This window comes from Numida meleagris, chromosome 3, assembly GCF_002078875.1.
Source record: "Numida meleagris isolate 19003 breed g44 Domestic line chromosome 3, NumMel1.0, whole genome shotgun sequence".
NCBI classification, from domain to species: domain Eukaryota; kingdom Metazoa; phylum Chordata; class Aves; order Galliformes; family Numididae; genus Numida; species Numida meleagris.
Genome location: NC_034411.1, coordinates 80,716,308 through 80,742,956, shown reverse-complemented (window position 1 = coordinate 80,742,956; position 26,649 = coordinate 80,716,308). Strand labels below are relative to the sequence as shown.

Genomic DNA, 26,649 nt, shown 5'->3' with positions numbered 1-26,649 from the left:
CAATATGTAAGTTCAGCTTCAGAATAAATTCTCTCATGCAACATCAGCTTTATTCTGCGCAGGAAAACTCAATTATTTTAAATAACAGGTTAAGTTCTGCGCAGAACTAGTTTATGGTGAAGGTTAGAGACTGGAAGGAATAAGTTACCAGGATCAGGAGACTGTGATTATTCTTCCCACATCTGTCAGCTGGCCTTTAAAAAGTTTTTATTTAATGGGCAAGTGCTGCATTAGGCAAGGAGACTTTTCTGATGGCTTGTCCCGGTAACTCCTATAAAATAAAAGAATCATTTGGAGTGAAGTCACTGAGTTTGGAATATCTTTCTCTGATTAAATCTTGAATGATTATAAATAAAAAACAGTAATTGTTCAGAAACCGTGCGAGGCCTTCCTGTTTTGTTTGTTTGTTTTCAAACCGCCGGAGCAAACTCCCTGGTGTGTGGGGGGGTGTGTGTGTATATACACACATTTAATAAAACTTGCCACAAAGATTTTTGGGAATGATAAATACCAATGATGTTTGGCTGGTACGATAAAACATCATGCTGTGTGACATGATGAATATTATTTAATCTTAGAAATTTATGTCAGTATGAAACAGCTGCAAAAATATTTATTTTCGTGAGTTCTTTTGTCTAGTGCCATAAAGTTATTTCTTTTACACAAAAATTAATTCAGCTGCTGTATTTTTATTAAAGTTGTAGGATACAATGTTATGTTTGTTGGGCATATCCCATTTTTTTGGCTTGTGTAACAAAATGTGGATATCTCGCTGATGATAGAATTTAATACGACAGTCTAACAGAAAGATTATTCAAGAGCCCATTAGATGAGAATTTGAACTATGCAGGGGATGGTAGGTTTCATGTTTGCAATTGCCTTTGTAAATTCTGAGGCTCACATCTTCTAGAAACACTGCTGTCCATTTGTAATTTTATTTCTACCCGGCCTCACTGCTTGAAACACAATCTTAAGGTCCTTAAGAACAAGCTTTTGAAAATGGACTTCTGGGCTACTAAAAGTCTAGTCCGGGTTATTATGACTGCATTTACCTAACACGGTGGGCTGATAAACTTTTAAATGAGATTACTGGATACTGCTATAAGGCAAATATGTGATCACTGAATCTTTACCTGCTGGATAGCAGAGAAAAACCTCTGTCATGAATGCAGTCAGAAAGTTCTCTGTCATCAAGCAAAGTGTTTCTTAGCTGGAGATGACACTGTTCCTTTCTTGGAAGAATGGCTTTTAATGGATAGGAGTGATAGGAACTCCGAGCAGTTTCAGAGCTCTTGGTAGGTTTTTTATGGAGGTAAATGTGGGTTTTGTGTTTAGTTACAGATGGCTTCAGCCCATCTCCAGCTGCAGGATAGTAGCTTGAAAGCTGAGTGTTTTGCTTTATCTGTCTTTTGAGTAGTATTTCTTGAAAAGCAAGTTCAGGACTGGATGCAGTTAGCAAGCTGGCAAGTGTTATTTTGTTTTTCATTTTTTCTTCCCTTTTTTTTTTTTAATTACTTAATCAGTGTTTTTCACTTGTGTTCATGGCCTTTAAAAGTAATTATTGAGAAAATGTTTGTTCTTCCAGGGAAATTAAAGGTAGGGTTTTTTTTGTTTGTTTGTTTGGTTTTTTAGCTGTTTAGAAAAGAAGTGTATGCAGTAAATTTTAGCATGCCGTGGTTTAGTTAACAGCTGTCAGCGCTCCTGAAATGTAACATAGTTAGATCTGGAACTTTAATACTTCCATTACAAAAATCTGTGTTTTTTATGTAATAAGGTAGTTGGAATGCTCTGTCATTTTTAATCACCCCCTTTGCAACTCTTAATCTATTTTCTTTCAGATGAAATAGTTTGAACAAGTTAGAGTTCCTTTTCATGATAATGTAACAGAGAAATTTTACAAACACATTACTGTTTTCTTTGAATTTTATTTAAACTTTGTGGGATGGAATTCAGTAAAGATAATGGAGATACCGGAGTGTAATGTCTAGTCTTATAGCGTAGCTGGTGGAGCCTACCGAACAATTCAGTTGACCAGCCAGCTGCTGAGCTGGTCTCTGGTTCCCTTGGCTCATGGCTCTGATTGCAAAGGGAGTTCAAGTATTGAGGGCATCTAGTTTTTTTTTTTTGTTTGTTTTTGTTTTTTTTTTTTAATTTTTAAAGCAGACAGCTATCTACTTGATTTTTACCTCTGTGTATGTTTGCAGCATTATTTGTTAACTCTTAGATCCCACACGTGAGATACTGTATGGCCTGCAAGTCTTTGTACCAGCAGTTTACGGTAGGACCAGGCGTGCCGCCCCTCCCAGTGACAGTGTTTTGCAGCTTTCCTTGTGTCAACACTGGCCCTTCTCACACGTCACCACAAGTTGAGCTAAACGGGCATAAAACTAATTTTAGATGGATAGAGAAGTGTTGGTGGAGCTAGTCTGCATTGCTTTTCAGCTGTATCAGCAATCTAGTCCAGCTCACTGCCCTCACAAATAGGAAGGGAAAAAAGGATGATCTTTGGCCTGTACAGAAAGGCAAATGCAAATTGTTCTCACCGCTTAGAGTTTAAATAACTCTTTCATCCTCCTTTCATGCTTTCCTTACTCAGATTTTTTTGAGATGGTCTCTTTTCATTTGTCTAAGTTACTGAAGTTTTCTTTGTTGTTGAGCGTTCTTTGTATGCTTTTGTTGTTGCTGTTATTATTTGGGGGAATTTTGAGGAATTGACAGCATCAAAGAACTGTCTAGTTTAGGTTTATTTCTCCTTTAATTACATCATAGAGTTTCTTTCATACCTTTGCATGTTGTTTTTTTTCTCATGGAAACACTCTGGACACAGTTTTTTTGTTTTTTTTTTTAATATCGGGGATAATTTTCCAGATATTCTGGAAAAGTAATATACTGTAAAGTTTCCTGCTTCATTTTGCTTATCTTACAAAAGTCTTCCAGTGTTAAAATCTTGAGATCATGCATGATTAGTATCACATACTGATTTGCCACAGAAATTGCATTCTGAAATTCTTACTTATCATCCTCTTTGATGTGCTTTATACACACCAATGTTTTTTAGAATAAGTTGACAGTTCAGAAATCATCCTTAGCCTATCCTAACCTTTTAGCCTCTGAATTTTCCTATGTAACAGTAGAATATCTTTTCTGCATCATCTTTCATACGAAAATTATCTTCTTTCTTTCTGAATTTTTAGTATGTCTTCAATCTAGCAGCAGAGCTCCATACTTCTGGAGATGAAAACAGTTCTTGTTTCTCTGTCTCTTTTTTTCTTTTTTTTTCCCCCCCTTTTTTAACCTTACCTATTGTTGGATCCTGCTTTTGATGTTTTTTAACTTATTTGAAAAGTTTGTGTAGGTGGCAGACTTACTGAGAAAAAGGAAGGAAAGTGATTGAGGAATGTAATTCTAGGAGTGTTTGTGACAATGGTGCATTCGCTTTAGCTGAAAGTTTGTACCTACGAGTAATCACTGTTTTTTAGTTTTGTCTTAGAATCATGTAGATTGGAAACCACTTGACTGCTGATTGGAATCATATAGGTTGGAACTTCTTGCCCAACCCAAACCCAGCAAGAGCAGATTGCTCAGGGCCTTGTTCCATCTCCATAAATTGTCAGTCTGACCTGGTTCGTTGCTTGACCACTCTTATGGTAATGAATAAATAAAAATATATCAATTCTTATAATGAGTTTGGATGTGCTTTGTTCCAGCTTGTGTCTGTTGCTTCACATCCTTCTGCTGTGTGTCTTTGGAGAGCCTGGCTTCATGTTTTCTCTTCCTTCCAATTAGGAAATGGAAGACAACAAAAGAGTCTCATCTTCCCATCTTCCCTACCTTTCCTTGTATGATATGTTATGTCCCCCTGGCCTTCTTGACAGCATTCTTCCAGACTTGCTGCAGTGTGTCAGTGTCTTTGATATACTGGAGAGTGCACAACTGACTGCAGTACTTTGGATACAGTTTTGCAAGGGCCATATGGAGAGGAAGAGTCACTTCCCCTACACTAAGGGAAGTTACGAAGTTGTGTCAAGTGATTGGCCTTCCTTGCTGTGGGGTGGTACTGTTGACCCATGTTCACCTTGTTGAAATCTCCAGATCCTCTTGAAGAGCAGCTTCTAGCCAGTTGCCTCCACTGCTGTGTGGGCTTATTCCTTCCCTGATGCAGGACTTGCATCTGGCATCCCAGATACATTTGCTGTTGTGGAACTTCCTAAGTTTTGTGTAAGCCCATTTCTCCAGCCTGCCAGGTCTCTCTGAATAGCAGCCCTTTTTCTTGTTTCTAGTGTTTGAGCTGCTTCCTCTACTTTAGTATTGTCTGCAAACTTGGAAAATATATTTGGTCTTGTCATCGAGAGGATTAGCAAAGAAGCTAAATGGTATTGGTTCTGGTACTGATCGCTGAGGCATGCTGTCAGCTGATTTGTACTGCTTGTCATCATCCTTTGGCTCTGTTGGTTTCCTTTTGGACCAACTAGTTTTTCGCTCACCTTATCATTCACTTATTTCATGTCTCTCCAATCTGAATATGAGGTCCCCATGAGAGACCATGTCAGAAGCCTTGCTGAAGTCAAGGAATGCAACATCCATTGCTCTTCCCTTACCCGAAGAACCAGTCATTTTGCTAGAGAATGCATAGAATACAGTCATATAGTCAGGCATAATTGATCCTTAGTGAATCTGTGTTCACTTTCTCGTCTTCATGGAGCTGTTTTCCTGCAGAATATGATCCATAACATTCTTCAGGATAGGGATGAGAAAGACTAGCCTGTAGTTGCCCAGGTCATCACTGTTGCTGATCTTGAAGAAAGGTACGATATTTTTCCAGTCATGGGAAACCTCTCGCAGTTGCCACGACCTTTCAAAGTTAACAGAAAGTGGCCTAACAGTGATACTGGCAAGCTTCCTCAACACCATCTAACACCTCTTGTCTGGTCCTGTGGACTCTGGTGTTTATAGTTGGCTTAACTATATGTTAATTGTCTCTTCCTTGACAGTAGATTGTGCTAGTAGTGTTGGGGAACTAGAATGTTGGAGGACCACTTAGCAGAGAAATCTGGAGAAGGAAAAAAAAAAAAAAAGGCTTGAGTTCATCAGTCTTTTCAGTGACCCTTGTAACTAGGTCCCTTGTCCCCTTTCTTGGTGAGCAGTGAGCCCACATTTTCCTTAGCGTTCTTTTGTCTGCTGATGTAATTGAAGAGGCTCTTCTGAAGTACTGTGTTGTTTTCTGATGCTATCGCAAGGGCAGCATCCTTTTGTGATGCCTTTACTTCTCTGTTGGGAGAATCAGTAGAAAGGGTCCTGGAAACACTAGTTGTCTTTTGTATGGTTACCACTGCTGTCTTACCAGAAAAAACGTCAAAGAGGTTGTAAAGAAAACATCTAACGTATTTCTAAGCTATCCTACTTTGTTAGTCCTTGTTGGCAATACTTCAGTACTTCTCAGAAAATGTAAGGTGACTGATCTTACTTCTATATTTGTGTTCTGTATTTCAGTCATTCTACATAATACACTGTAGGGTAAGGAATACAATGTATATGAAAATTGAATAGGAAAAGAATTTTTTTATCAGGATATGCAGATGCTTTTCCATCTTTCAACTATGTGCTTCTTATAAATGTTTTTTTGTTGCTTTCTTTTGTTGTTCTGGAAGTGGATTCTCTTTTGTTTATCATTGGTTTTCTGTTGATATACCATTCTTTAAACTTTGGGTTTTTTTTTTTTTCATTAGGTAGCTGAGAAATTAAATTGCCTTCATGTATAACAGAATGTCCATCCATACTTGTATCCTTTACATATGTATCGCAGAGCTTTGCCATTGAGCTCTGTACTAAATGGAGCATCTTGCTTACTGTCAATATATAATCACTGTTTACTACTGGAAGTAAGTTTGACATTTTGACTTTTTTTTTCCTACATCTGCAGGTAATTTAGGGAGAGGACAGGTGAAGCTTGTTTTTTTGGTTTCACTAGTGCCTAAAAGAGTCTCTGGTTCTGAATGCTTCTTTCTTCTGCTGTGCAGTTACAGCTGTGCTGTGGTAGTGTGGTTGAACAGGTGGGAGCTGTGCTGCCTATGCAGCATGCAGGACAGGAGTAAGGAGCCCCAGCTTGTAAGAAGTGAGGGTGTGCATAAAACTGTTCGTGCAGTGCTTACTACGGAGTATGAAAATGCACCCTCACTGCAGTTAAACAGTTGACCTGTTAGAGCTGATCATATCGAACCTGGAAGATAAAAAGCTAGTTTGCATAGAAGCCTGAAGAAGCCTGTCTGATAGAATAATGAAACAGCAGGGAAAGAAACACATTTAAAAATAATTCCTGCGTCAGATTTTTATGAATGCTTGTACCTTCTTATCAGTACGTGCGATGATTAAATGAACAACAGATTAGAAAGCTCAGAAGCATTCTTTTTAATTTACTTAAATATGAGTCTAGATGAAAAAAAATGAGTCTGAGTGCATTGAAATTAATTTGCATTTTTTTTTTCTTTAGGTGACTGTTACAGTGTCTGCTGAGTTGTTTGCAGTTGTGATGGTCTAAGCGTTTGTAAGATAAGGCTTGCATTTTTTAGACCACTGTAACTGGGAAAAAGTATGGAAATTTCAGGTTCTTCTGGAACAAGTCCTTAGTCCTGAATGAAACATTGGTTTGGTTTAGGTTTATGTTTTGGGTGTTTCTTGGACACAGAAATAGATGTGATCTCAGCAGATTAGAGAACTGTAATGTGCCTCTTTATGTTGTAGTAGAAATGCTACAGTTTCTATTGACGGCAATCTGTTGATATATAGGAAAAAGCTACTTTGTGAGAAAAGTTAAAAGTATTCTTCATGTGACCAATAAGTGCGTGCAGCCTCACATTTAGAACAGTAAAAAATAAAGAGAGGTATTGTTCTGGTTATCCCTAATATCGATTTGTATGGAATGATTGTTCCTAGACTGCGGAGCACAAGACTTAAAATAAAATAAATAAATAAATAAAAATCTTCCAAGATGCCATTGTTGTACTTCGCTAAATACTCCTCACTTCACTGTTGTAGATGGACAGAGTTTTTGTTTATTTATTTATTGCATAATGAATAACTCTTCCAAAAAGATCCATTGTGAACGTTTTTCCCACTCAAATTTAGGAATAGCACTGTTGAATGATGGAAATTCATGCTAAAGGAGTTTACAAGGCAGTGACAACATTCAGTGACTTAAAGATGTTAATCTATTTTCTGTCATTCTTCCTGAAAGTGTGCTTTGATTTTTGTCATCCCAAAAATGTTAATTGGGTAAATTTTACACAAAGTGGATGGCTTTGGGATGTGGCTAATAATAAAAAAGATTTAGTAAAAGCTAAAATAAATGGTGTTCCAGAAAATTTTGTTTAAATGACTTTTTTTTTTTTTTAAGGCATGTAAATGATTAAAATTACTCCTCAGTATGAATCTGTCAGGTATACCACCTGCTGTGCACAGTATATAGCCCTGATGACAGTATATAATGGTATACAAAGTGTACCGGCCCTGGTAGTATGCATAGAAAATACTGCAACGTACAGGTTGTAAATTCAAGTTTTACCAAATAGTTAGAAACTTAGCGTTTGTTTAAAAAACAAACCTGTATAGAATCAGATCCCAAGTAACCATTCAGACTGAGGAACTTGGGTGAACAGTCTGGCTGAGATGACGATACATTTCTAGATTTATATTTTTGGTAGAGGCAAGATGAATAAACACGTGCAAATTTCTTCTAAAGAAAGGGAGTTCTGTGCAGTGAGATGGATTTTCTCAAAAAAAAAGTGGAGCAGTGCATGGATTGATGTAATGTGCATTCAGTACAAAAAATTATATTCTCCACTGAAGCTGCTAAAACTCAAATAAGAACCCAAGAAAAGCATGTGCAAGTAGTTTGATTTAAACAGAAGAAACGCACACACAAAAATCGTAAATTTGCCTTATTTGATGGAAGGAACATAGAGAAATATTTCAGGTGGAATGATAGAGCTGGATGCTGGCAGAGTGAATTTACTTGAAATCAGATAGAAGGAAAATAATGAGAGAGACAGTGTGACAAATGGAGACTGAATGGGACTAGGGGTAGTTTTGGCTGAAGAAGTGCTACATATTCCAGAACACCTTCAAGTCAGATCATACTTAAATGGCTCAAAAAGTGATGTGGAAGCTAGGTGGATTCAAGGAATGTAAAACAAAATGTAATGCTGGAACCACAGATAACCTGACCGGGTGGTGATTCCAACCTACTGGAAATTTAAAAGCTGTGGAGATAGCAGACAGTGACACTGAGGGAGGTCTTGGTGAAGCGCTGCTTTCTAGTCCTCCTAGAGGAAAGCTGTGTGCACAGAGAAGAAGCGGCAGTATGCTTCAGCGATCCTCATTCATGTGAAATTGCGACTGGAATATACTTGTTCTGCAGAATATTTGAGTGGCATTAGAAAACCTTGCGATAAGTTTATGAGATACACAATGTCCTGTTGGATTTCCAACCCTATAGGAATATGATCCACTACAGAAGTGCCTAATTAAAAAAAAAGAATACAGTAACTCTTAAGAAACTTTTTGAAGAGGAATTAAAGGATGCAGCCAGAGGGTAAAATATTTGCAGGCAGCTTGAGAGTTATTTAAATATGCCGTATTGGATGCTTACAGCAAATGCATGCTTCTTATTTAAATAGATTTCAGAAAGCCCCAGAAATGTTGGCATGGCTGTATAGGAGGTTAAGGGTAAACATCCGGAAAAAAGAAGCTGAACTTATCCAAATGAGAAGAATGGAGATGAATGAAAATGCTGGTGGACTAAACTTAGAAATACAATGTGGCAGTCAAAAAAAAAAAAAAAAACCCAAAAAACAAAAAACCCACTTCTGCATTTTCCCAACAAGCAGAAAAACTAATGGTGAATCTTTGTTCAAGCTCGTCAGAAGAGTTTCTGGAGTATCTGTAGGGTCTGCAGACAACGGAGTTATAAAAAGAGGCTTTGGAGAACGGGAGATGAAAACTGACAAAGAATTGATTGCACCCACTTTGACAACACTTACGCCATACTTTTTCTTATGGAATGTGATAGAGTTTATGTCTTGAAATGAAGCATCAGCAGAAGAAAAGGTATATGAGGCAAACCATAGGTAAGGATGAAATAGCATTCATCCAAATGTTTTAAGGGGAACTTGGTGATAAAAGAGTAAATGACTGTTGCCTGGTACTTGTTGGTTAGGATTGTCTTTCTACTAGGAGTAGGGAAGGTATCTAGTATGATACCAGCTTTTTGATTGGTCAGTGGAGTAACTGAGGAACTCTTCATGGGTGAGCTTTGTGACTGTACAGCTCAAGTTTAAAGAAATGTTAATGAGGACTGAGATAAACTTGATCATTCCTTCTCTGATGTTCTTTACCACAGGCTTTTAGAGAGGCTAGGTTTCCTCTACGTAAAATTGAAAGTACTATATGTAACAACTGACACCAGATTGCTGGAGAGGACAAAAGTGATTCATTTTGTTAACAGTAGGAGTAAGCAGTTGAATTCGACAAGGATTTGTGATAACATGGGTGCAGATAGAAGAAAAAATGTTTGACAGTGAAGTAACAAAAGTATGTAGATGTTGCAAACATCAGTTGGGTTAGTGTAATGGCTTGTTACTTCAAGGAAGTTGCAGGTGAATTACGTGCCTTAAAAATTATGTATTAAACTCAATGTTGCTACACACCTAGTAATGCATGTGAATGAGAAATAGTTAAGAGAATGATTTGTCTAATTTTTTGTATGCATTGATTGAATCTGAGCTGGTTCTTACCAGTCGTGTGAAAGATGGAAATTAGCTAGTACAAAAACATCAAAGCAGTTCTCCATAGCAGTGAAAATAGCAATTCCAGGCATATTATTTATTATGAAAGGAATAAATAGCGATACAGAAATACCATGTTGCTTCTGAAGAAATTAATGGCATATTAGTGTTTTCAGTGTTACTTGTAGTATGGGTTTCCACTCTTCACCATCTCAAAAAGGGTACAGTAGACCTAGAAAAAGTTCAGAGAGAAGGATTGAGGGTATGAAACAGGAAAAATTAAGAAGACAAGGTTTTTGTTTGTTTGCTTGTTTTCTGCCTGGGAAAAGGATGACTGGAAGAGCGCAAGAGAGATGTATGCAGTCATGATAGGAATGGATTACTGTCTCACCTAGCATAAGAACCAGGAGAGTTGAGTACTAAGTAGAAGATGCCAGATTGAATCAGGACAAACAAAACCGAGATATTTATGTAGTGAAAAGGAGGTGCTATTTGCTGCAAAATACTGTTTCTTCTATAAGGTAATGTTGATTTAAAAAAAAAAAAAAAAAAAAAAAGGAAGAAAAGCTATTACAAACAAAAGTATTATCCATGGCTCAGGAACACCTTGGTAGGTGCAAATAACTGGAAGCTGAGATTGAATGTGATAAATCTTGCTTTTTGCACTGTTTCTACTTTTCCCTGTACATCTTTTGTTGGTTATGATTCTTTTCCTTTCATCGCAGAGCATGGGGTTACATTCATTATTTCCAAAAGTATTGTAAAATGTGTGAAAACAGTAAGAAAAGACACATTGAAACTGCACTCTAATCAAATCTGCTATAAAATTAGTCATACAGGATTTGTGCAAGGCAGCTTTTAGTTGCAGTAATTGGGATCGGGGTGAACAATGCCTTACCTTAATGAGTGCTGCCTCCATGTTCTGAATCTCCTTCACTTAGACAGCCACATACTATCTTATTACAAAATCTCCATACTGTTGGAGTAGATAAATTTGAGATCTGATGTGGTGTGACTATTCTCAGGAAATCCAGGTTTTCATTTGTTTGTTTGATGCTAACCCTGAAATTTCAGTTAGCGGCAAACATCAATTCATGTCAGTGTCAGATGTTGGATTAAAAAAACGTTGTATGTTGAAATTGTGCTTGGAATAGTTCAAAACTGTTGGTTATATATGGAGAAAAGAAACATGTATTTGAACATCAGACATATAAATAATAAGCTTAAGGATTCTTCATATCACAATAATTTACAGGTATCAGTAAGACAGTAAAACCCTCACTTAGTAATTTTTAATAGCATGCTAACTTACTGCATTACTAATCAAGATGTTGACTGATAATTACTTGTATTCATTTAAGAAAATGATTTGCCACTGCATTACTGAACTTATTTGCTCAAATGATAGTTAAACATTGACATCAACAAAATAAAATAAATATATGGGGAAAATGCATACACCTGCTTTACTCCTCTAGATTGTGTTGATTAATAACTCACCCTGAAACCAAGTCTTATCTTAACTTGTTCTCATTTCAGCTTTGGATAGATCACAGTCCAAGAGAGATGGAGGTTTTAAAAATAATTGGAGCTTTGATCATGCAGAAGAAAGTGAAGGAGATGCAGAGAAAGAGTAAGGATGCTTTTATCTAGGTTATTGAAAGTATAATTGTCTATTTACAAATAAATAATTTTTTGTAATTTGTTAATAAGAAACATAACATTTTTAAAATTTCAGTGATGAAGAGAAAATTTTCTGGTAAAAGTGCTAATTTTAACTAGTATTATGATATAGAAAGTGGATTATATTGTACACTTAATTGTTAATGTGGGATTCACAGCGTTTCAGAAGTGTTGGGGCTGTCTTCTGAGCTACTGTAGAAGTCTAAGGAACACAGACAAAAGTGCATTACGTGCAAACTAAGGAAACAAAGTCCTTTCTGCTTCTCTTACTGGTGATATCATTCAGTACTTCACTGTTACGATTGAAGTATTTAAAAAACTAAGCTTAAAAGACTTTTTTCTCCCTTGTGTTTATCTCACAATGTAGATTTAAGGCTATTTTTGTTCCCTTATCATTTATTTCTTTACTTAATATGTTTGCATTTTCCCTAAAAGTTAAATACTATCTGTGTAGTTAGAATAAATCCTGTCCTTATAACGTTTTGTTGTTACTGGTATGCTTTCTCATTCTCATTCATTTCTAAAAAATCTAATAATTTTCGAAAAGAACAGCAAGTTTCATGTATGAAGAATGTGTTTATTTGTTCCTAGACATTTGAAGTTTAAACCTGTAAGTTTAAAAAACTCTAGTTCTCTCATAAGGAGAAACTGAATCCTGTGGTTAAGTACGAAAATAATTCTTACATGAGTCTGTAGCTTGACCTCCTTAATAATCTCAAGAGACCGCCGTAGAGTAGTATTTTAGTAGGTAATACTCTGCCAAGTATTATGTGCAGAAAGGAGATAGGAACGTAGTCACATAACCACTTAGGCTGCAGCAGCAAGCTGTACTGTAACAAAAAATTAAGAAATGTAGTGTTTTAGTCAGTTGAATGAATTCAGGAGTTCATTTAATTGTGATTTACAACATTAAGATCTGTCAGTAGAACTGCATCAGAAGTTAAAAAGAGTTTTCAAAAGGTTCTCAAGCTAAGGACATTTTAGTTTTATAAAATGAAACATGATTTCAAATGCACAGTAATATGTTTCAAGTGTGATGGCAGCATACACAGTAGAATTAGTACTTGCATTTTACTTGTCTTCAAAAATAGCTCTCATTTGTAAGCATCCCAGTTTTTTCTTGTAATCATTTACTGCCATTTTCTATCTCCAGCTGATGTTGGCTTAACACAAAATGAGATGCGCGTAGAGTAATACTGCTTTTCATTTAAAAAAAATGACATTTGAAAAACTGATTATTGAACATATGTTTTATATCATGGCATTCCTGAATGATTTCTCATTCCTTTAAAATATTCTGCATGATAAAACAGTTTTCCCGTAGCCAGTTATTGGAATTTGGAATATTCCAATATTGAATATTGAGATGCTGTTACTCACATTAGTAGTTCTTCTTTATATCTGTGAATTATGCAAAACCTAATCTGGTAGTATAGGTAAAAGAGTAGCTGAAAATTGATTTCAACTGAAGATCCTGATTTTTTGCTCAACCATCCTCTTACAAGCAAACTTCAGGCAACTGTACATTTTAAGCTGCCCAAGTATTTATTTTTGGTTAAAAACAAACAAAAACAAAAAACTTCTTCGATTGTTTTCTGCTTATTTGTTTTGTGATTGGCATTGTAAGCTTCACTTTGAGCATTTTTAAATTTTACTTTTCTTGTATGTTTTTACTTTGCGTAACTTCTTTTCTGTCAATATTCTGTCAGAATCTTTAGGAAGCAATCAATTTGACAATAATTTGTCAGTTCTTTCTAAATAACCTTTCACACTTAGCAGAACATTTCAAAGATTGGCAAATTCAGTTTATATAATTGTTCCAGCATAAAGCTTTGTAGTCCCCCCATCCCTGTTTTGACCATACTAAGCAATGAGTAATTCTTGGGATTCTTTTACTGTCACTTGCATTGGTTTTGCTGATGTTTACTAGCAATGCTTTCAGCTTCCTGCATGTCTGCATGGAAAAAGCTGTAAATCTGAAGCAAGCTCTGAGGTGTTTCTCTTGCTTGTCATTGAGACACTGACGTTTTAGCTTCTGATCTTGTCACAGCTTTTTGCGCTTGTAATGACAGGCATAAAATAAGTTTGTTTTGAACTAGCCCAAGAATGCCATTCCAACACTTAGAACGTAGATGTGATAGAGAATACAGCCAGTGGGATCTGTGCTGATATTGTTGGTTAGTACTCAGTGTTGGCTTTGATTCTTTCATCAGTGAGATCAACACAAAATATGTGGCTAAGGACTTTATACCGAAACAATTTTTAGTATACTTGGAGTACTTTACAAGTGTGCCATTTAACTTATTTGGAGAGTTACATTGGCTGTGTCATCGTGGTAAGATGTCAAGTAATGATCTCATATTCAGGAATAAAGAATTTCTATAAACTGAGGAGGATTTGGAAAAATAGCACTATCACCCCAACACAGTATATACATTTTTAAAATGCTGCTAGAGATGATATTTTGTTTGGAACTATAGTTAAAAAGAATGAAAATGGGAATTGACAGGTATCTGATCTCAAAGTAAATGCCTGCAGAACATCTTCACCCCACCTGAAACAATAAAGTAACATCTGTGATGATGTAGTGGATTTGATTTAGAGTATCAGTCAGGATGATAGCAGATGACCTAAAACTTCTCTTGCTTTATACTTGGAGATCACACAGAAGGAAAGGAACCTTTATGTAGATAATTAGGGAAAAAAGACCTGTTTGTCAGTTTACACAGTGAAATTTGCGTAGACCTTCAAAGAATATGTGGTGAGAGTTATATTTATCTTATGTAGCAGAGCACGTTAAATGGTTTTGTCATTTTGTTTGCTCTGTGGTGTCCTTTTTGAAGTAATGTTTTCTTTATTTTTTTATTTTGATTTTCGTATTTTTTTAGGGGAGAGTAAACTACTTCATTCCTTGTATTCTTGACTGTAAAAAGCAATAATACTTTTTTTTCATCTAAGTGTTTTTTTTCCCCAAACTTATTTCCTTTTAATTCCTTTCCTCAAAAAATTTACCTATATAGAAATTCTACGCTTTTATTGTGACTGTTATAAGGTATTTAATCCTTAATAATAAATTGATAAAGAATTTTTATTTCAGAGCTACCATTCTTAAGTTCAGAGGTTTTATTTTTAATGTCATTTTTAATGGGATGTCATTGTACATTTACTGCTGCTTCTCTTGTGCCTCTGATAACCAGGGCTTTTTTAATGAGTCAGCTACCACCACGTAGTTTTAAACTCAAGAATGTATACAGTGTGCTGTGAGGGAGAATATGCCAACCTTTTGCTTTTGTATGTAAGAGTTTTTGAAAAGAGATTACAGTTACATTTGAAACAAGTCAGCTGGTGGTTGTGTCAAACAAAACCGAAGAGTGACTGTTAGGCTGGATGCTCATGTGGCCAACTAGGCTGGAGAAATGGCCTGGTTGGAACCTCATGTAGATCTACAAGGTGAAGGCAAAGAGGAACAGCCAGAGGCACCTGGATATGCTGGGGGCTGCACAGCTGGAAAGCGGCGTGGCAGAAACAGACCTGGGAGTCCTGGTGGACACCAAGCTGAGCATGAGCCAGCATGGAAAGCTAATGGCATCCTGGGCTGCATTAGGCAAAGCATTGTCAGCACGTGTAGGGAGGTGATTCCCTCTACTCAGCACTGCTGGGATCTCATCAGTGTCTAGAAAGACCTGAAGTGAGGTGCAAAGAGGATGGAGGCAGGCTCTTTTCAGTGATGCTCAGGGACTGGCCAAAAGACAGCAGGCACAAACTGGAACACGGGAGGTTCTGTCTAAATATTGGGAAGCGCTTCTGTGCTGTGCAAATGAAAAAGCGCTGGCCCAGGTTTCCCAGAGGCTGTGGAGTCTCCGCCTTGTTAATCTTCAAAAGCCCTCCTGGGTGTGTTCCTGGGCACCCTGCTCTGCGTGTCCCTGCTTGAGTAGGGATTGGGCCAGATGGACACAGAGATCTCGGCCAACCTCAGCTGTTTTGTGATTCTATAGTTGATAGAAATACTCCTGTAGCTCATTGGCACAGCGTCAAAAATCAACATGTGATGCTTGGAGTTGGAAGTATAAATATGTTCTATTAAACTGAGCTGCCTAACTAGCTATTGCGTGATTCTTAATGGTTTTAAACAGTAAACAAATGAGAAGTGATTGAAGAGGAGTAAAACATCTTTTTCTCTTGTTCGGTGCCTAAATATTAATTCATAATTTTGAACAACGGAGTTTACTCCGTTAACCTAAATTACATAATTCTATTTTTTCGTTATTTTAATAACGGCTTAATTTTTATTTATTGTAAAGTATAATGTAGTTAGAAATGATTGTTCTAATGTGAAAATATTCGTGGTTCCCTGCTTAAAAAGAGACAAAGTGTGAGGGCATAACCTCACAGAAGGACTGCTGAGGTTTCATTTCAGTAGTGTTAAAATGTTTTTGTCTGATATGTGAGACTGCCGTGTATTTTTTTTCCTGTCTATATAAATTACATCTTTTAAGCAGGCAAGTGCAAGCATGTGATACATGAGCAAATAGACATTACTCAGTTGCTATGTATTCTGCTGTCTGAAGAAACAGCCTTTCTTTCTGTTACTGTTGCTTATACTCTGCATTCCTTAAAATCTGAGAATATTGGTTCGTTAAAAGCATCCAATTCCAAATATTTTTCTAGTCATATCATCTTAGTTGCATCAGAAGAGTTATTCTTGCTCAGTCTGACTTAAGGATTTTTTTTCCATATTCATTTGTAGTTTGTTTCCTTCTTTTAACGTGAAGGGTAGAAATAGTCACTGTGTACATGATTGTCAGTACGTCATACCTGCAGCTAAGAATATTTCCTCTTTCTCCATCACTGTTTTTCATCCCCATGACAAGCTGTAGATGTTCTTCGAGCCTTTTGACATATCCGCATCTATTCTTAACATAATTTCTGCCTGAATGTTCTTAATTAAGAACCATCCAATCCATGAAATTAAAATTGGATAAAAGTTGTATTTTGTTGCAGCCGAGAGAGGAATAAATTAAACAGGGATGATGTTGAACAGGTTGCTTCTCCTGGAAGCAAGAATTGTTAGCCTAATCTAGCTGCTCTCCATTACAGTTTTTGAAGATGATGGATGCGGAATTACTAAAGAAACATTTTAATGAATGGATGAGTCAAACTGAATGTGCTATTTTTAGGAAGGCATAGTCTGACAGTAATTGCTGTGTGATAATATTCTGTTATACAAATTGTTCTCCTGAAGCATTGTGAAGTTTGCCATTTTAAACCATTCTGTTTATGAACAAAATAATAGTGTATTTTCTAGTTTAATACTTGAGGGTTATATACAATGATGTCAATAAAATTACTGTGACAATAGTGGAGTTTCAATAGCATTCTGTTTTGAATTAATAATGTCCTTGAAGTTTGCTTTTCCTGAATTACTTCAATGTACACTTCAAGTTTAAGTTCCCATGATATATCCTGATAATTATATTGCTTGTTTTTATGTTTTGGGTGTGTATATGCATTTGTATTTAGAAGATAATGGGGGGGGGGAAGACCTTTGTATGTTTAAAATGTTTTGCTTATTCTCTGTTGCTTTACAACATTTGTTTTTTTTTCTCCCACGCCTATCATCATCTAGTGAGGCAAATCTGCTCAGCATAGATGACAGTGATGGGCCCTTCAGTCCAAATGAAGAAAGAAAGGTAAGTACTCTGTTTACCTTGTGATGAAAAGGTATCTTTGAAGCCTGCTAGTTTTTAAAACAGTGTTGCATAGTCATTTGTGCAATGTTACAAAGTGAATGTTTGTGTTGATTTAGCAGCCTGTGTGCTCAACTTGTTTATCTGTATGCTTTTAATGTCTTAAGCCTAGAGATCTTGTTAGTTGGTATAGTGTTCTGAAAATATTAGCACAAATAACTAATTTTAAGTTTCGACTATTATCATTAATAAGTTTATTTTAATTTGGAAATATTCATCATTATATCCCATAATCACTTAATATCAAATTCCTAATTTTCTATGCATATATGTATATATACAGGCAGAATTCATGCTTTTTGTGTTTTTTTGAAATACCTTATTACTGCAGAGATGCTTCATAATGCTTTGAAAGTATGACTATTTTGTTTAGTGAGGAATCCTACTGATTAAGAGTGTTTTACTACATTAACAAAATAAACTATTTCAGAAATTAGAGTTTATTTTACACTTATTAGTTCTATGTGACAGATGCAAATTTGAGGGTGATTGTATCCAATGATTTCTGTGTCACTGGAATGGCAAACCTTTTGGAAAAGTCATTTTGTTCTGTTTGTTCAATTGAATTTCCATTTTCTCAAAACAAGCTATTCCCATTATTCTGCATCTGAAAAGTGACATACGTGTATCTAAAATGTGGATACAACTTTGGTGCCAGCATACTAGTTATGAAGCAAGTTGGCTTTGTCATGTATATTTTTTTATTGTTCTTCTGAGAGGCATAAAGCTGTTTCACATATAAAATATTTAATAAATAGACTGTCCAGAAAGGCAGAATTGGAGGGCTTCTGATATACCAAAGAATTCTGTTCTCCAGGATGAAAAATCACATAGAGGAGAAATCTAAAATTATTCTTAATGGGATACAATCTTGTTTGTACAGTGAACTTTAGAAGTATTTCTAGGAGACTTAAGAACAAGACTTCCATTGAAATTGGCTTCTGGGTAGATTATACATAAAATTTTGTATCAAAGCGATATGAAAATGAAGCCAAAGTAGTATTTCTATAAATATAATATGTTTTTGTTTTTACTTCTTGCGCAAGCACTGTAATGCACATGAATTCTGTTGTTACAGTCCTTTCGTTGTCGGCCTGGAGCTGTCGGCATCAGTGGTGATTCCATAAAAACATACGCGAGGCGAGGCAAAGCTGCAAGCTTGAGACCTTTTAAAGGGAATGCAATTGGCCTCAACATGATGGGAAATAGCAAGAAACTGAGGTACCATATTGAGTTTCCTGTTTACTTAACTGTTTACTTAATCACTGATAAAAATCAATGATAAATGAACACAATCTATAGTATGATTACATCATCTGCTGTGCATAACTACACTGTGCTGCGCTTCTGAGCAAAGACAGAAGACTGGATTGTTAAGGTCTTTCTTCTTCCAAAATCTTAGTAAAACTCGCTAGTAAAATACTGAAAAATTATTAAGTGAGAGCTTTTGCATTTGTTGGTGCTTTACCAGTATTGTCTGTATGAGCTATTGTTTTCTTCTGTACAGTGCTGATAGATAGAAGAGTATTTCTGATGTCTTAGAAGACTGATCTCTTTAATTTAGTGTGTAACAAAAAGTGATATATTCATATAACTTTCTCTGGGAGAATTTCATATTGCTGAAATACTCTTGGTTTGGTTGCTTTTGCAGGAGTGAATAGATAGTTATCTAGCTATAGCTTGTCCAGTCATCAAATATCTAATGTATACATAACTATATGAGGAGTAGAGCATCATTGGTTAGTGGGACTTATGACAGAGTCACTTCAGAAAATAAATCATAGATTTATAGTATGATGTGTGTCCTCTCCTGCTCTTCAGATCATTGAACCTGATGTATAGGGAACAAATCCTGAATTTCCAGTCTGAACTGATCCTTCAGCTCGTTACAGAAGAATGAATACATGAATTGTAGATACTTGTGCCAAAATAAAGGCTTCTTGTCTTACCCTTGTAACTGTAACCTATTCACATACGTTAATCTGCCTTGTTGAAGTTCAGTGAGATGGTGACAGTTCACTCAGAATCTTAATCTATTGTTACACAACTCCCTAATTCAGTTCTTCTGTAGCATGTGTATGGTCTTAAATTCATTTATTAATTTTTTTACCAAAGAAAATATAAATTGAGAAACAAACAAAAAAATCCCTAGAGATTCTGAAGTTTCTTCTAACCGAAATAAAAAAATAAAATAAATACATATAGGTTAATAGTTGCTGATGTGCTAAGCATTTAATTCCAACATTCTGTTGCTTGGATTGGATCTACATTGATAAATACTAAATTACACGTCTGAAATGAGAAAATTCAGAAAAATCAACTAAAATAAGTTAAATTGGTTGGATATGTGTCACCTTACTGAAAGATTCTATCTTCTACTTTGAAAGCAAGCATCCTCCTTTTGTCTACTCTTGACCTGTGCACTGAAGTTAAGTGGAAAGTATAAATGTCCACCTTCTCCTTAATAAACAGTCATTAATGAAGGAATTCATTGAGAAAGAATGGGTGGGAGTAGGCCATCATGAGTGATGTAAACAATTGACTTTTGATTAAAACTGGTATTACTGACCATTATTTACTGAATTCTATTTGGATTTTGCAACATCAGTTTGCTTGGAAACATGATTATGCTGCAAGTCATTGCCTTGGTTTAATACTTTAACTGTGATAGTGTTACATCTTTCATAACCCATGTATCACAACAAAATCCTCAAATAACTGAAGGCTTGTGATCCAGTCACTGTGGTGAAGATTGGTGTGTTAGCTTTGAGGTGTAGCAGGACAGGTGCTTACTAATGATCACGTCTGTATTTGAATTACTGGACTAAAGAAAATTCCGAGGGTTGGTAATGAAGTTAAGCTGCTAGATGAAGTTAGTTCAAGAAGATCAGATACCTGAGATCCTTGAGCATTGGTGCATAGTGATATTTTTATCACGAAGTTGAAGTTCTTCAACCTTGTCTGCAGAGTAAGGATTGAAAACTTCATATTGGTTGTTTTCATTAAGATGTCTGTCAGCATGACTCAGTAATGTTAATACTTTTGTCCTTCAGTATTTCCTAAAATTCAGGAAATGAGGGATAGGGAGATGGTAAGGATAGAAAGGTGCAGGGGCAATGAGAAGACATTTTCCTTATACAGCTGCATTTAAATGCAGAATATTTTAAACCAACCCAAAGTTTTTATCTGTTGTTTGCTGTTGTGCAATAAGGCATGTGTTTTAAGCATATTCAGTATCAAACCCTAACTTAACTGGTTTTTTTTTTTTTTTTTAAATTTATTGTAAGATCTCATTTTGAATCACTTAATTCTTTTCCAGTTTTTGATAACTTGTATCAAAGATTCTCGTGATATAAGACCCTTAGATTTTCTTCTTGGTAATGTTTAGTTAAAGAAGTTAATGACCGGCAGAATTAATGTAGTCTGTAATTGTGTTCTGTTTCTTAAATGTTGTGCTTGGTTACTTCTAGATCTATCCCTTTTGGTCAGTGCAAGATTTCTCTGTGTCTTGCCTTCTTAGTCTGTGATGTTGTTCAGAAGTTACCAAGATCAACTGATACAATGTGATAGTGTAACCTGGTTTTCTTCAGAGCCTAGACTCTTAAGTGATGCAGTGTTGTCATTATATTCTAACTTCTTTCAGATTTCTGGAACGTTTGTTCTTTGCACATACTTTCTGACAAGTTTTAATGTTCTGTGATTTTCTTGAAGCTGTGCTGAAGCTTGCAAATCCAGTTTCTGTTTGGATGTAGCAGTTTTGCAACTTGCTACAGTTTATGATGAAATTCTCTGGTGATTCTGTCTGTACTGATTATGTTGTATTCGAAGACTAAGATCATAGAGCAGATTGTATTTTACAGCTGCCCTACTTGGAAGGTTATCTCACTCCATATGAAACGTTTAAGTGTACCATCTAGAACAGTCTGCTTTGACTCAAATCTGATCACCCAGCAGACTGTGATGTTCTCTTCCAGCACCTACGGGAGCTTCTCACTACTTGAGCATGAGGCACAAAGCAGAACACTGCTAAACAGTTTTATCTGCTGTGGAGGCATAAGACTTGAAGTTTCCAAATCATGATAGTTTGGCAAAGCTCAGATACAACAAATAAAATGATGAAACATGATGAATGTGTTACAAGATTTACTTGCTTGTTTTAAACTATGCAAGTCTTTAGCATCTGAGAAGAAATTTGTGCACTCTCCTTGTGTTTTCATCTAGTATCTCTTCATAGAGTCTGGAGAGAAACTGGAACTCAGAGAGGAACTGAGAGATGGTCAAGTATTTAGAAGGGATTGCTGTCAGGATTTTATTTCTCAGGTGAACTAAGCAGAATGATGGCTGTAAATTAGTCTAGATGATGGCTGAACAGCTGGAGTTGTGTAGTCTTGGCTTAGAAGTTTGTGGGATAAGTGTGTGTTTACTTCCATGATGTTGGTGATTGAATGTGATGTTTTACCATTTGGTTGGTTTAGATAGGTCTTATTCCGTTATATGTATGGTTATGTTATGATCAGTGAGATTCTAACAGTCACGTTATGGCATGATCATTCAGACATAGAATCATAGAATTAGCTAGGTTGGAAGAGACCTACAAGATCATCCAGTCCAACCATCCACCTACCACCAATAACCCCACTAAAGCATGTCTCTCGACACAACATCTAAACACTTCTTGAACACCTTCAAGGACAGTGACTCCACCACCTCCCTGGGCAGCCCATTCCAGCGCCTGACCACTCTTTCAGAAAAGTAGTGTTTCCTAATGTCCAGCCTAAATCTCCCCTGGCGCAACTTGAGGCCATTCCCCCTCGTCCTGTCACTAGTTACAAGAGAGAGGAGGCCAACCCCCAGCTCACTACAACCTCCTTTCAGGTAGTTGTAGAGAGCGATGAGGTCTCCCCTGAGCCTCCTCTTCTCCAGACTGAACAATTCCAGCTCCCTCAGCCGCTCCTCATAAGGCCTGTGCTCCAGACCCCTCACCAGCTTCGTCGCCCTCCTCTGAACATGCTTCAGGGCCTCAATGTCTTTCTTGCAGTGAGGGGCCCAAAACTGGACACAGTACTAGAGGTGCGGCCTCACCAGGGCTGAGTACAGAGGGACAATGACTTCCCTACTCCTACTGGCAACACTATTTCTGATACAAGCCAGGATGCCACTGGCCTTCTTGGCCACCTGGGCACACTGCTGGCTCTTGCTCAGCCGAGCGTCGACCAACACCCCCAGGTCTGTTTCCTCCACACAACCTTCCAGCTACTCTGCCCCAAGCCTGCAGCGTTGCCTGGGGTTATTGCGGCCAAAGTGCAGGACCCGGCACTTGGTCTTGTTGAACCTCATCCCGTTGGCTTCAGCCCAGAGATCCAGCCTGTCCAGATCTCTCTGTAGGGCCTCTCTACCCCCAGGCAGATCGACACTTCCTGCCAGCTTGGTGTCGTCTGCAAACTTACTGAGATGATGCCCTCATCCAGGTCATCAATAAAGGTATTGAAGAGGACAGGCCCCAGCACTGACCCCTGGGGAACACCACTCGTGACTGGCTGCCAGCTGGATTTAACTCCATTCACCACCACTCTCTGGGGCGGCCCTCCAGCCAGCTCCTTACCCAGCAAAGAGTGTACCTGTCCAAGCCACGAGCTGCCAGCTTCTCCAGAATACTATGGGAGACAGTGTCAAAGGCTTTGCTGAACTCTAGGTAGACCACATCAACAGCCTTTCCCTCATCCCCCAGATGGGTCATTCGATCATAGAAGGAGATCAGGTTGGTCAAGCAGGACCTGCCCTTCACAAACCCATGCTGGCTGGGCCTGATCCCCTGGTTGTCCTGCAAATGCCACATGATCTCCCTCAAGACAATCTGCTCCATAACCTTCCCTGGCACCAAGGTCAGGCTGACAGGCCTGTAGTTCCCCGGACATGCTCTGAAAGCATCTAATTTTCCTTACAATATTTGGTATAAGGCTCCCAAAAGGGTAAACTAAAAGTAAATAAATAAATAAAAAGTCAAAATAGAAAGTTTTTCATCTTCATCTTTTGGGGAATATAAAGGAAGGATTAGGAATTGATCTGCAACTTTGTTGGAAGTTCTGGGTCTTACGATTTTCTTATTTTTCATCGCAAGAGGAATAGAGGAAATGAATATTCAGCTGAATAATACTTGTGATAAATATTTTGAGTCAGTTGGAATGCTTTTTCATGTTTTTTATTTAATATCAGTTAAAATCTCCCAAGTAGTTTTGTAACCTAAATCTAAGTGTTATATTTCCATTATTTGAAACAATTAGTGTTATCAGCATGCTATGTCTTGAAAACTTCATGACTTTTTGAACATTTTAAATGCAGCATTATGTGTTCTACAATAGAAGTGTACGGGTTAATAATGGTCTTCACAGGACTACTGGATTGCTCATTTATCAGACAGAAAATTGTATCTTTGTATCTGCTTTTAAGAAATGATAAGAGGGAGGTGTCCCTTCAGAATTACCTGGTTTATGTAATAATGAGATTAAAGCCTTGAAAGGCTTTTAATAAATGAGGAAAATGAAGAAATACTAAAGAATATTGGTGAATACACTATGTCTGTGCAGAGCCCTGTTAAAATGGTTTAGCAGTGTCTACTCTTTTTGAGCTGTGGTGTGTTGTTTCATCTACCAGCCATCTTACTGCCATGCATGTGCTGCCTTTGCTTTCCCTAAGGAGTAACAGTATCTGTGAACTTCCAGAAATAGAGTTCAGTCTGTTTGTATGTTATGCAGTATAATTCTCCTTGATTACATTAAATACTTTGTCTTAGAAAAATGTGTAGATGGAAGAATTAAGTTAATTATAAAGGGTTATATTTCATTTAAAAAGACAGTGTCGTATTGGGATGAGGAGATTGAGCAAAGGGGAGCTGGTTCACAAGTGTTTTGAATAGTGATAAAGTTTGATAAAAATGTTAACTTCTTCTTTCGGGGGGGAAAAAAGTGAACTTTCTTACCTGTTTTATTCTGCAATCTAATGCTTTTATGCCTATTAAATATAACCTAACAAGTTACGTTATTGATTCAGAAGTAATTTGTTGATTATTGTTTTTATGTGACTATTATTGTAAAAGTAGGACACTGCAATTTTTAGCTAGGACACTGTAAAAACAAACCAACCAATCGAGACTTTTCTTAAACCATTTTTTTCTGTACTTTTGCAGTGAAAATGCTCAGAATGTGTCTTGTCCTGTAACTGTGGTACATGGTAGACGCTTTCACCATGCGCATGCACAGACAACAGTAGTAAAAACGGCAGCCCAAAGGTAGGACTAAGTGAATTTGTTTATCCAGGTGTTCCTGTTGTAAGAAGTTATTTCTTGTTTTGTACGTAATTGGTTTTGTACGTAATTGTTTTCCTTATGCTGTGAAGTGTTTTAAGGAAACATAATTACATGGTGCATACTTGATCATGAGCTTTGATCTCAATTACTGAAGCTTATAGTTTAGGACTCATTGTGTTAGAGATTACTAATTTTAAAGCACGCTGACATATATTCAGTAGGAGAGTATTTGATGAAAATATGTTGAGAAAATACTTTGAAATAGACATACCATGCAGTAGAACTTAACTGTCAACGTGATAATCAAATACTATTTCAAAGAAACTCCTGGTTGTGTAAGGCCTATTTAAAAATTAAGCAATAGGTGTGATGATCATGTCTTTAAATACAGCATAAAATGTATAAACTGGTACATCTCACAGAAGTGAGATTTTACATTTATATAAATATCTGTTGGAATAGATTACAGGAAACTGGGGAATTTTGCTCAACCATACTGATTTAAATATTGTTATTTTGAAAACTCAAAGCACATCAGATTTCTGTTAATACTAGTGTTTAGAGTTTCAGACTTTTCATATATAAACGTTTTCACAAATGTATGAGCTAACTATTGCTTTAAGAAATTTTCTTTTAAAAATTGTCCATTCAGAGCCCCTTTTATGGGTTTTATGGATCTCTGCTGACGTGTCAGCATTTTGTATTTTTGTGCCCTTTTTTTTCTCTTTGTGTGTTTGTGGAAATTTTTGGGGTTGTAAGATCATATGTAGGAATCATCCTATTTTTTGTACCATTTCCCTCATTTTCTTGTCTGTTCAGAATATCAAAGACCACGTACAGATGTGAATGAGTGATGTGATCCAAGTGTTCACTAGGGTAATCTGCCACCGAGGAAGCAAACCAGAAATGGATTTTATGGTTCAGTCTCTGAGAACCTGTACCAATGTTGTCTCCTTCCATTTCTACTTGCACTGTGGTCTGTAAAGGGCAAATAGCTCAGACACTTCTCTTTAGTTTTCAGTAATAGTGGATGCAGCAGTAATGATCTCGCTTTTCTCTATTTCTTAACATCACTTTGAGGCAGGGGTCTCTGAAGAGGATTGATAGAGTTTTTCCCGGGAATTAAAACTAGAGGACAATATTTATGTTGACAGTGTGGTTTAGACTGCACCAGCTGTTCTCTTTTCTTCTTATATGCAGTCCTTTTTTCAAACAGTTTTGTCCAACATCCTGTTGAGGAAAGCATGATGCATCTTTAAACATTTATGTTGTTACCTTTCACTTTTCCTTTTCTTCCTTTTTAAAAATAATTCTAAGGGATAAAAGCTAATAAAAATTAAAGTGGACAGAAAATAACATGAGAGAGCTCTTGCCCCTAACAATATTAGTGTACTGGATTAAACTTTTGTTATGAGATGGTTCTTTGAAACAGCCTACAGAGATGGATTCGTCTTACCTAGTTACATCCCTTAGACATCTTCAGCGTGTGGATTCTGAGTAGTGCCTCTTTTATCCTCTTTTGCAGTTGAAAGATGTTTGATAGCTTACTCGCTTGGGCAGTTGAATTTATTGCTTAAATTTAGAAGGGCTGAATCTGGCCATGATGCCTTGATCTTAATCATGAGGGGATATTTGTCTTGCCTACTTGCATTTTTGCAGCAAGAAGAGATGTGGTTTTTTAGTAAGCCTTTAACGTAATGTGAGGGGAAGAGAAAGTAGTGATCTTGTATGTGTGACATACAGAAAGAAAACTAATGTGTAATATGAGCAAGTTGAATATTGCATGAAGTAATTGGATAACACTCATATTGAATGTTTCTTAAAAAATTTACTTTTAGGACTGTTATTTCACTGCATTTACATTAGCACCACGTAGAATGTTTTTGGACTCTCGAAGGTGGGAAATAGTCATAAAAATTCTAAGTAATGTTTTGCTACTGGGGGATTGCAGACCAGTGTAATCTGACTGTTTTGTATTTAGAATTTAAGGGTGAGATTTCCAGAAGATTTTTAATTTCAGTATCTTTTGCCAGTTGACTCAACTGATGACTCTTTCAATGCTTCTAAACCTGTTTACGAGTTAGCAGATAGAAGATGGCTTCATGCCATAATTTTTTTTTCCCTTAAGGCAAGGGTT

At 36.7% G+C, this 26,649-nt stretch overlaps 1 protein-coding gene across 4 annotated transcripts in view; it reads left to right on the top strand.

Moving 5' to 3' along the window:
- The window catches only part of SENP6 (SUMO1/sentrin specific peptidase 6), an 83,533-nt gene that overhangs the window by 19,310 nt on the left and 37,574 nt on the right, over nucleotides 1–26,649 (top strand). For all 4 annotated transcript variants that reach the window (XM_021390018.1, XM_021390017.1, XM_021390016.1 and 1 more), the window contains exons 2-5: nucleotides 11,319–11,412; nucleotides 17,089–17,152; nucleotides 18,288–18,430; nucleotides 24,393–24,494. In XM_021390018.1, the coding sequence (XP_021245693.1) occupies nucleotides 11,319–11,412; nucleotides 17,089–17,152; nucleotides 18,288–18,430; nucleotides 24,393–24,494 (403 nt within the window). The remainder of the gene's footprint in view (nucleotides 1–11,318; nucleotides 11,413–17,088; nucleotides 17,153–18,287; nucleotides 18,431–24,392; nucleotides 24,495–26,649) is intronic.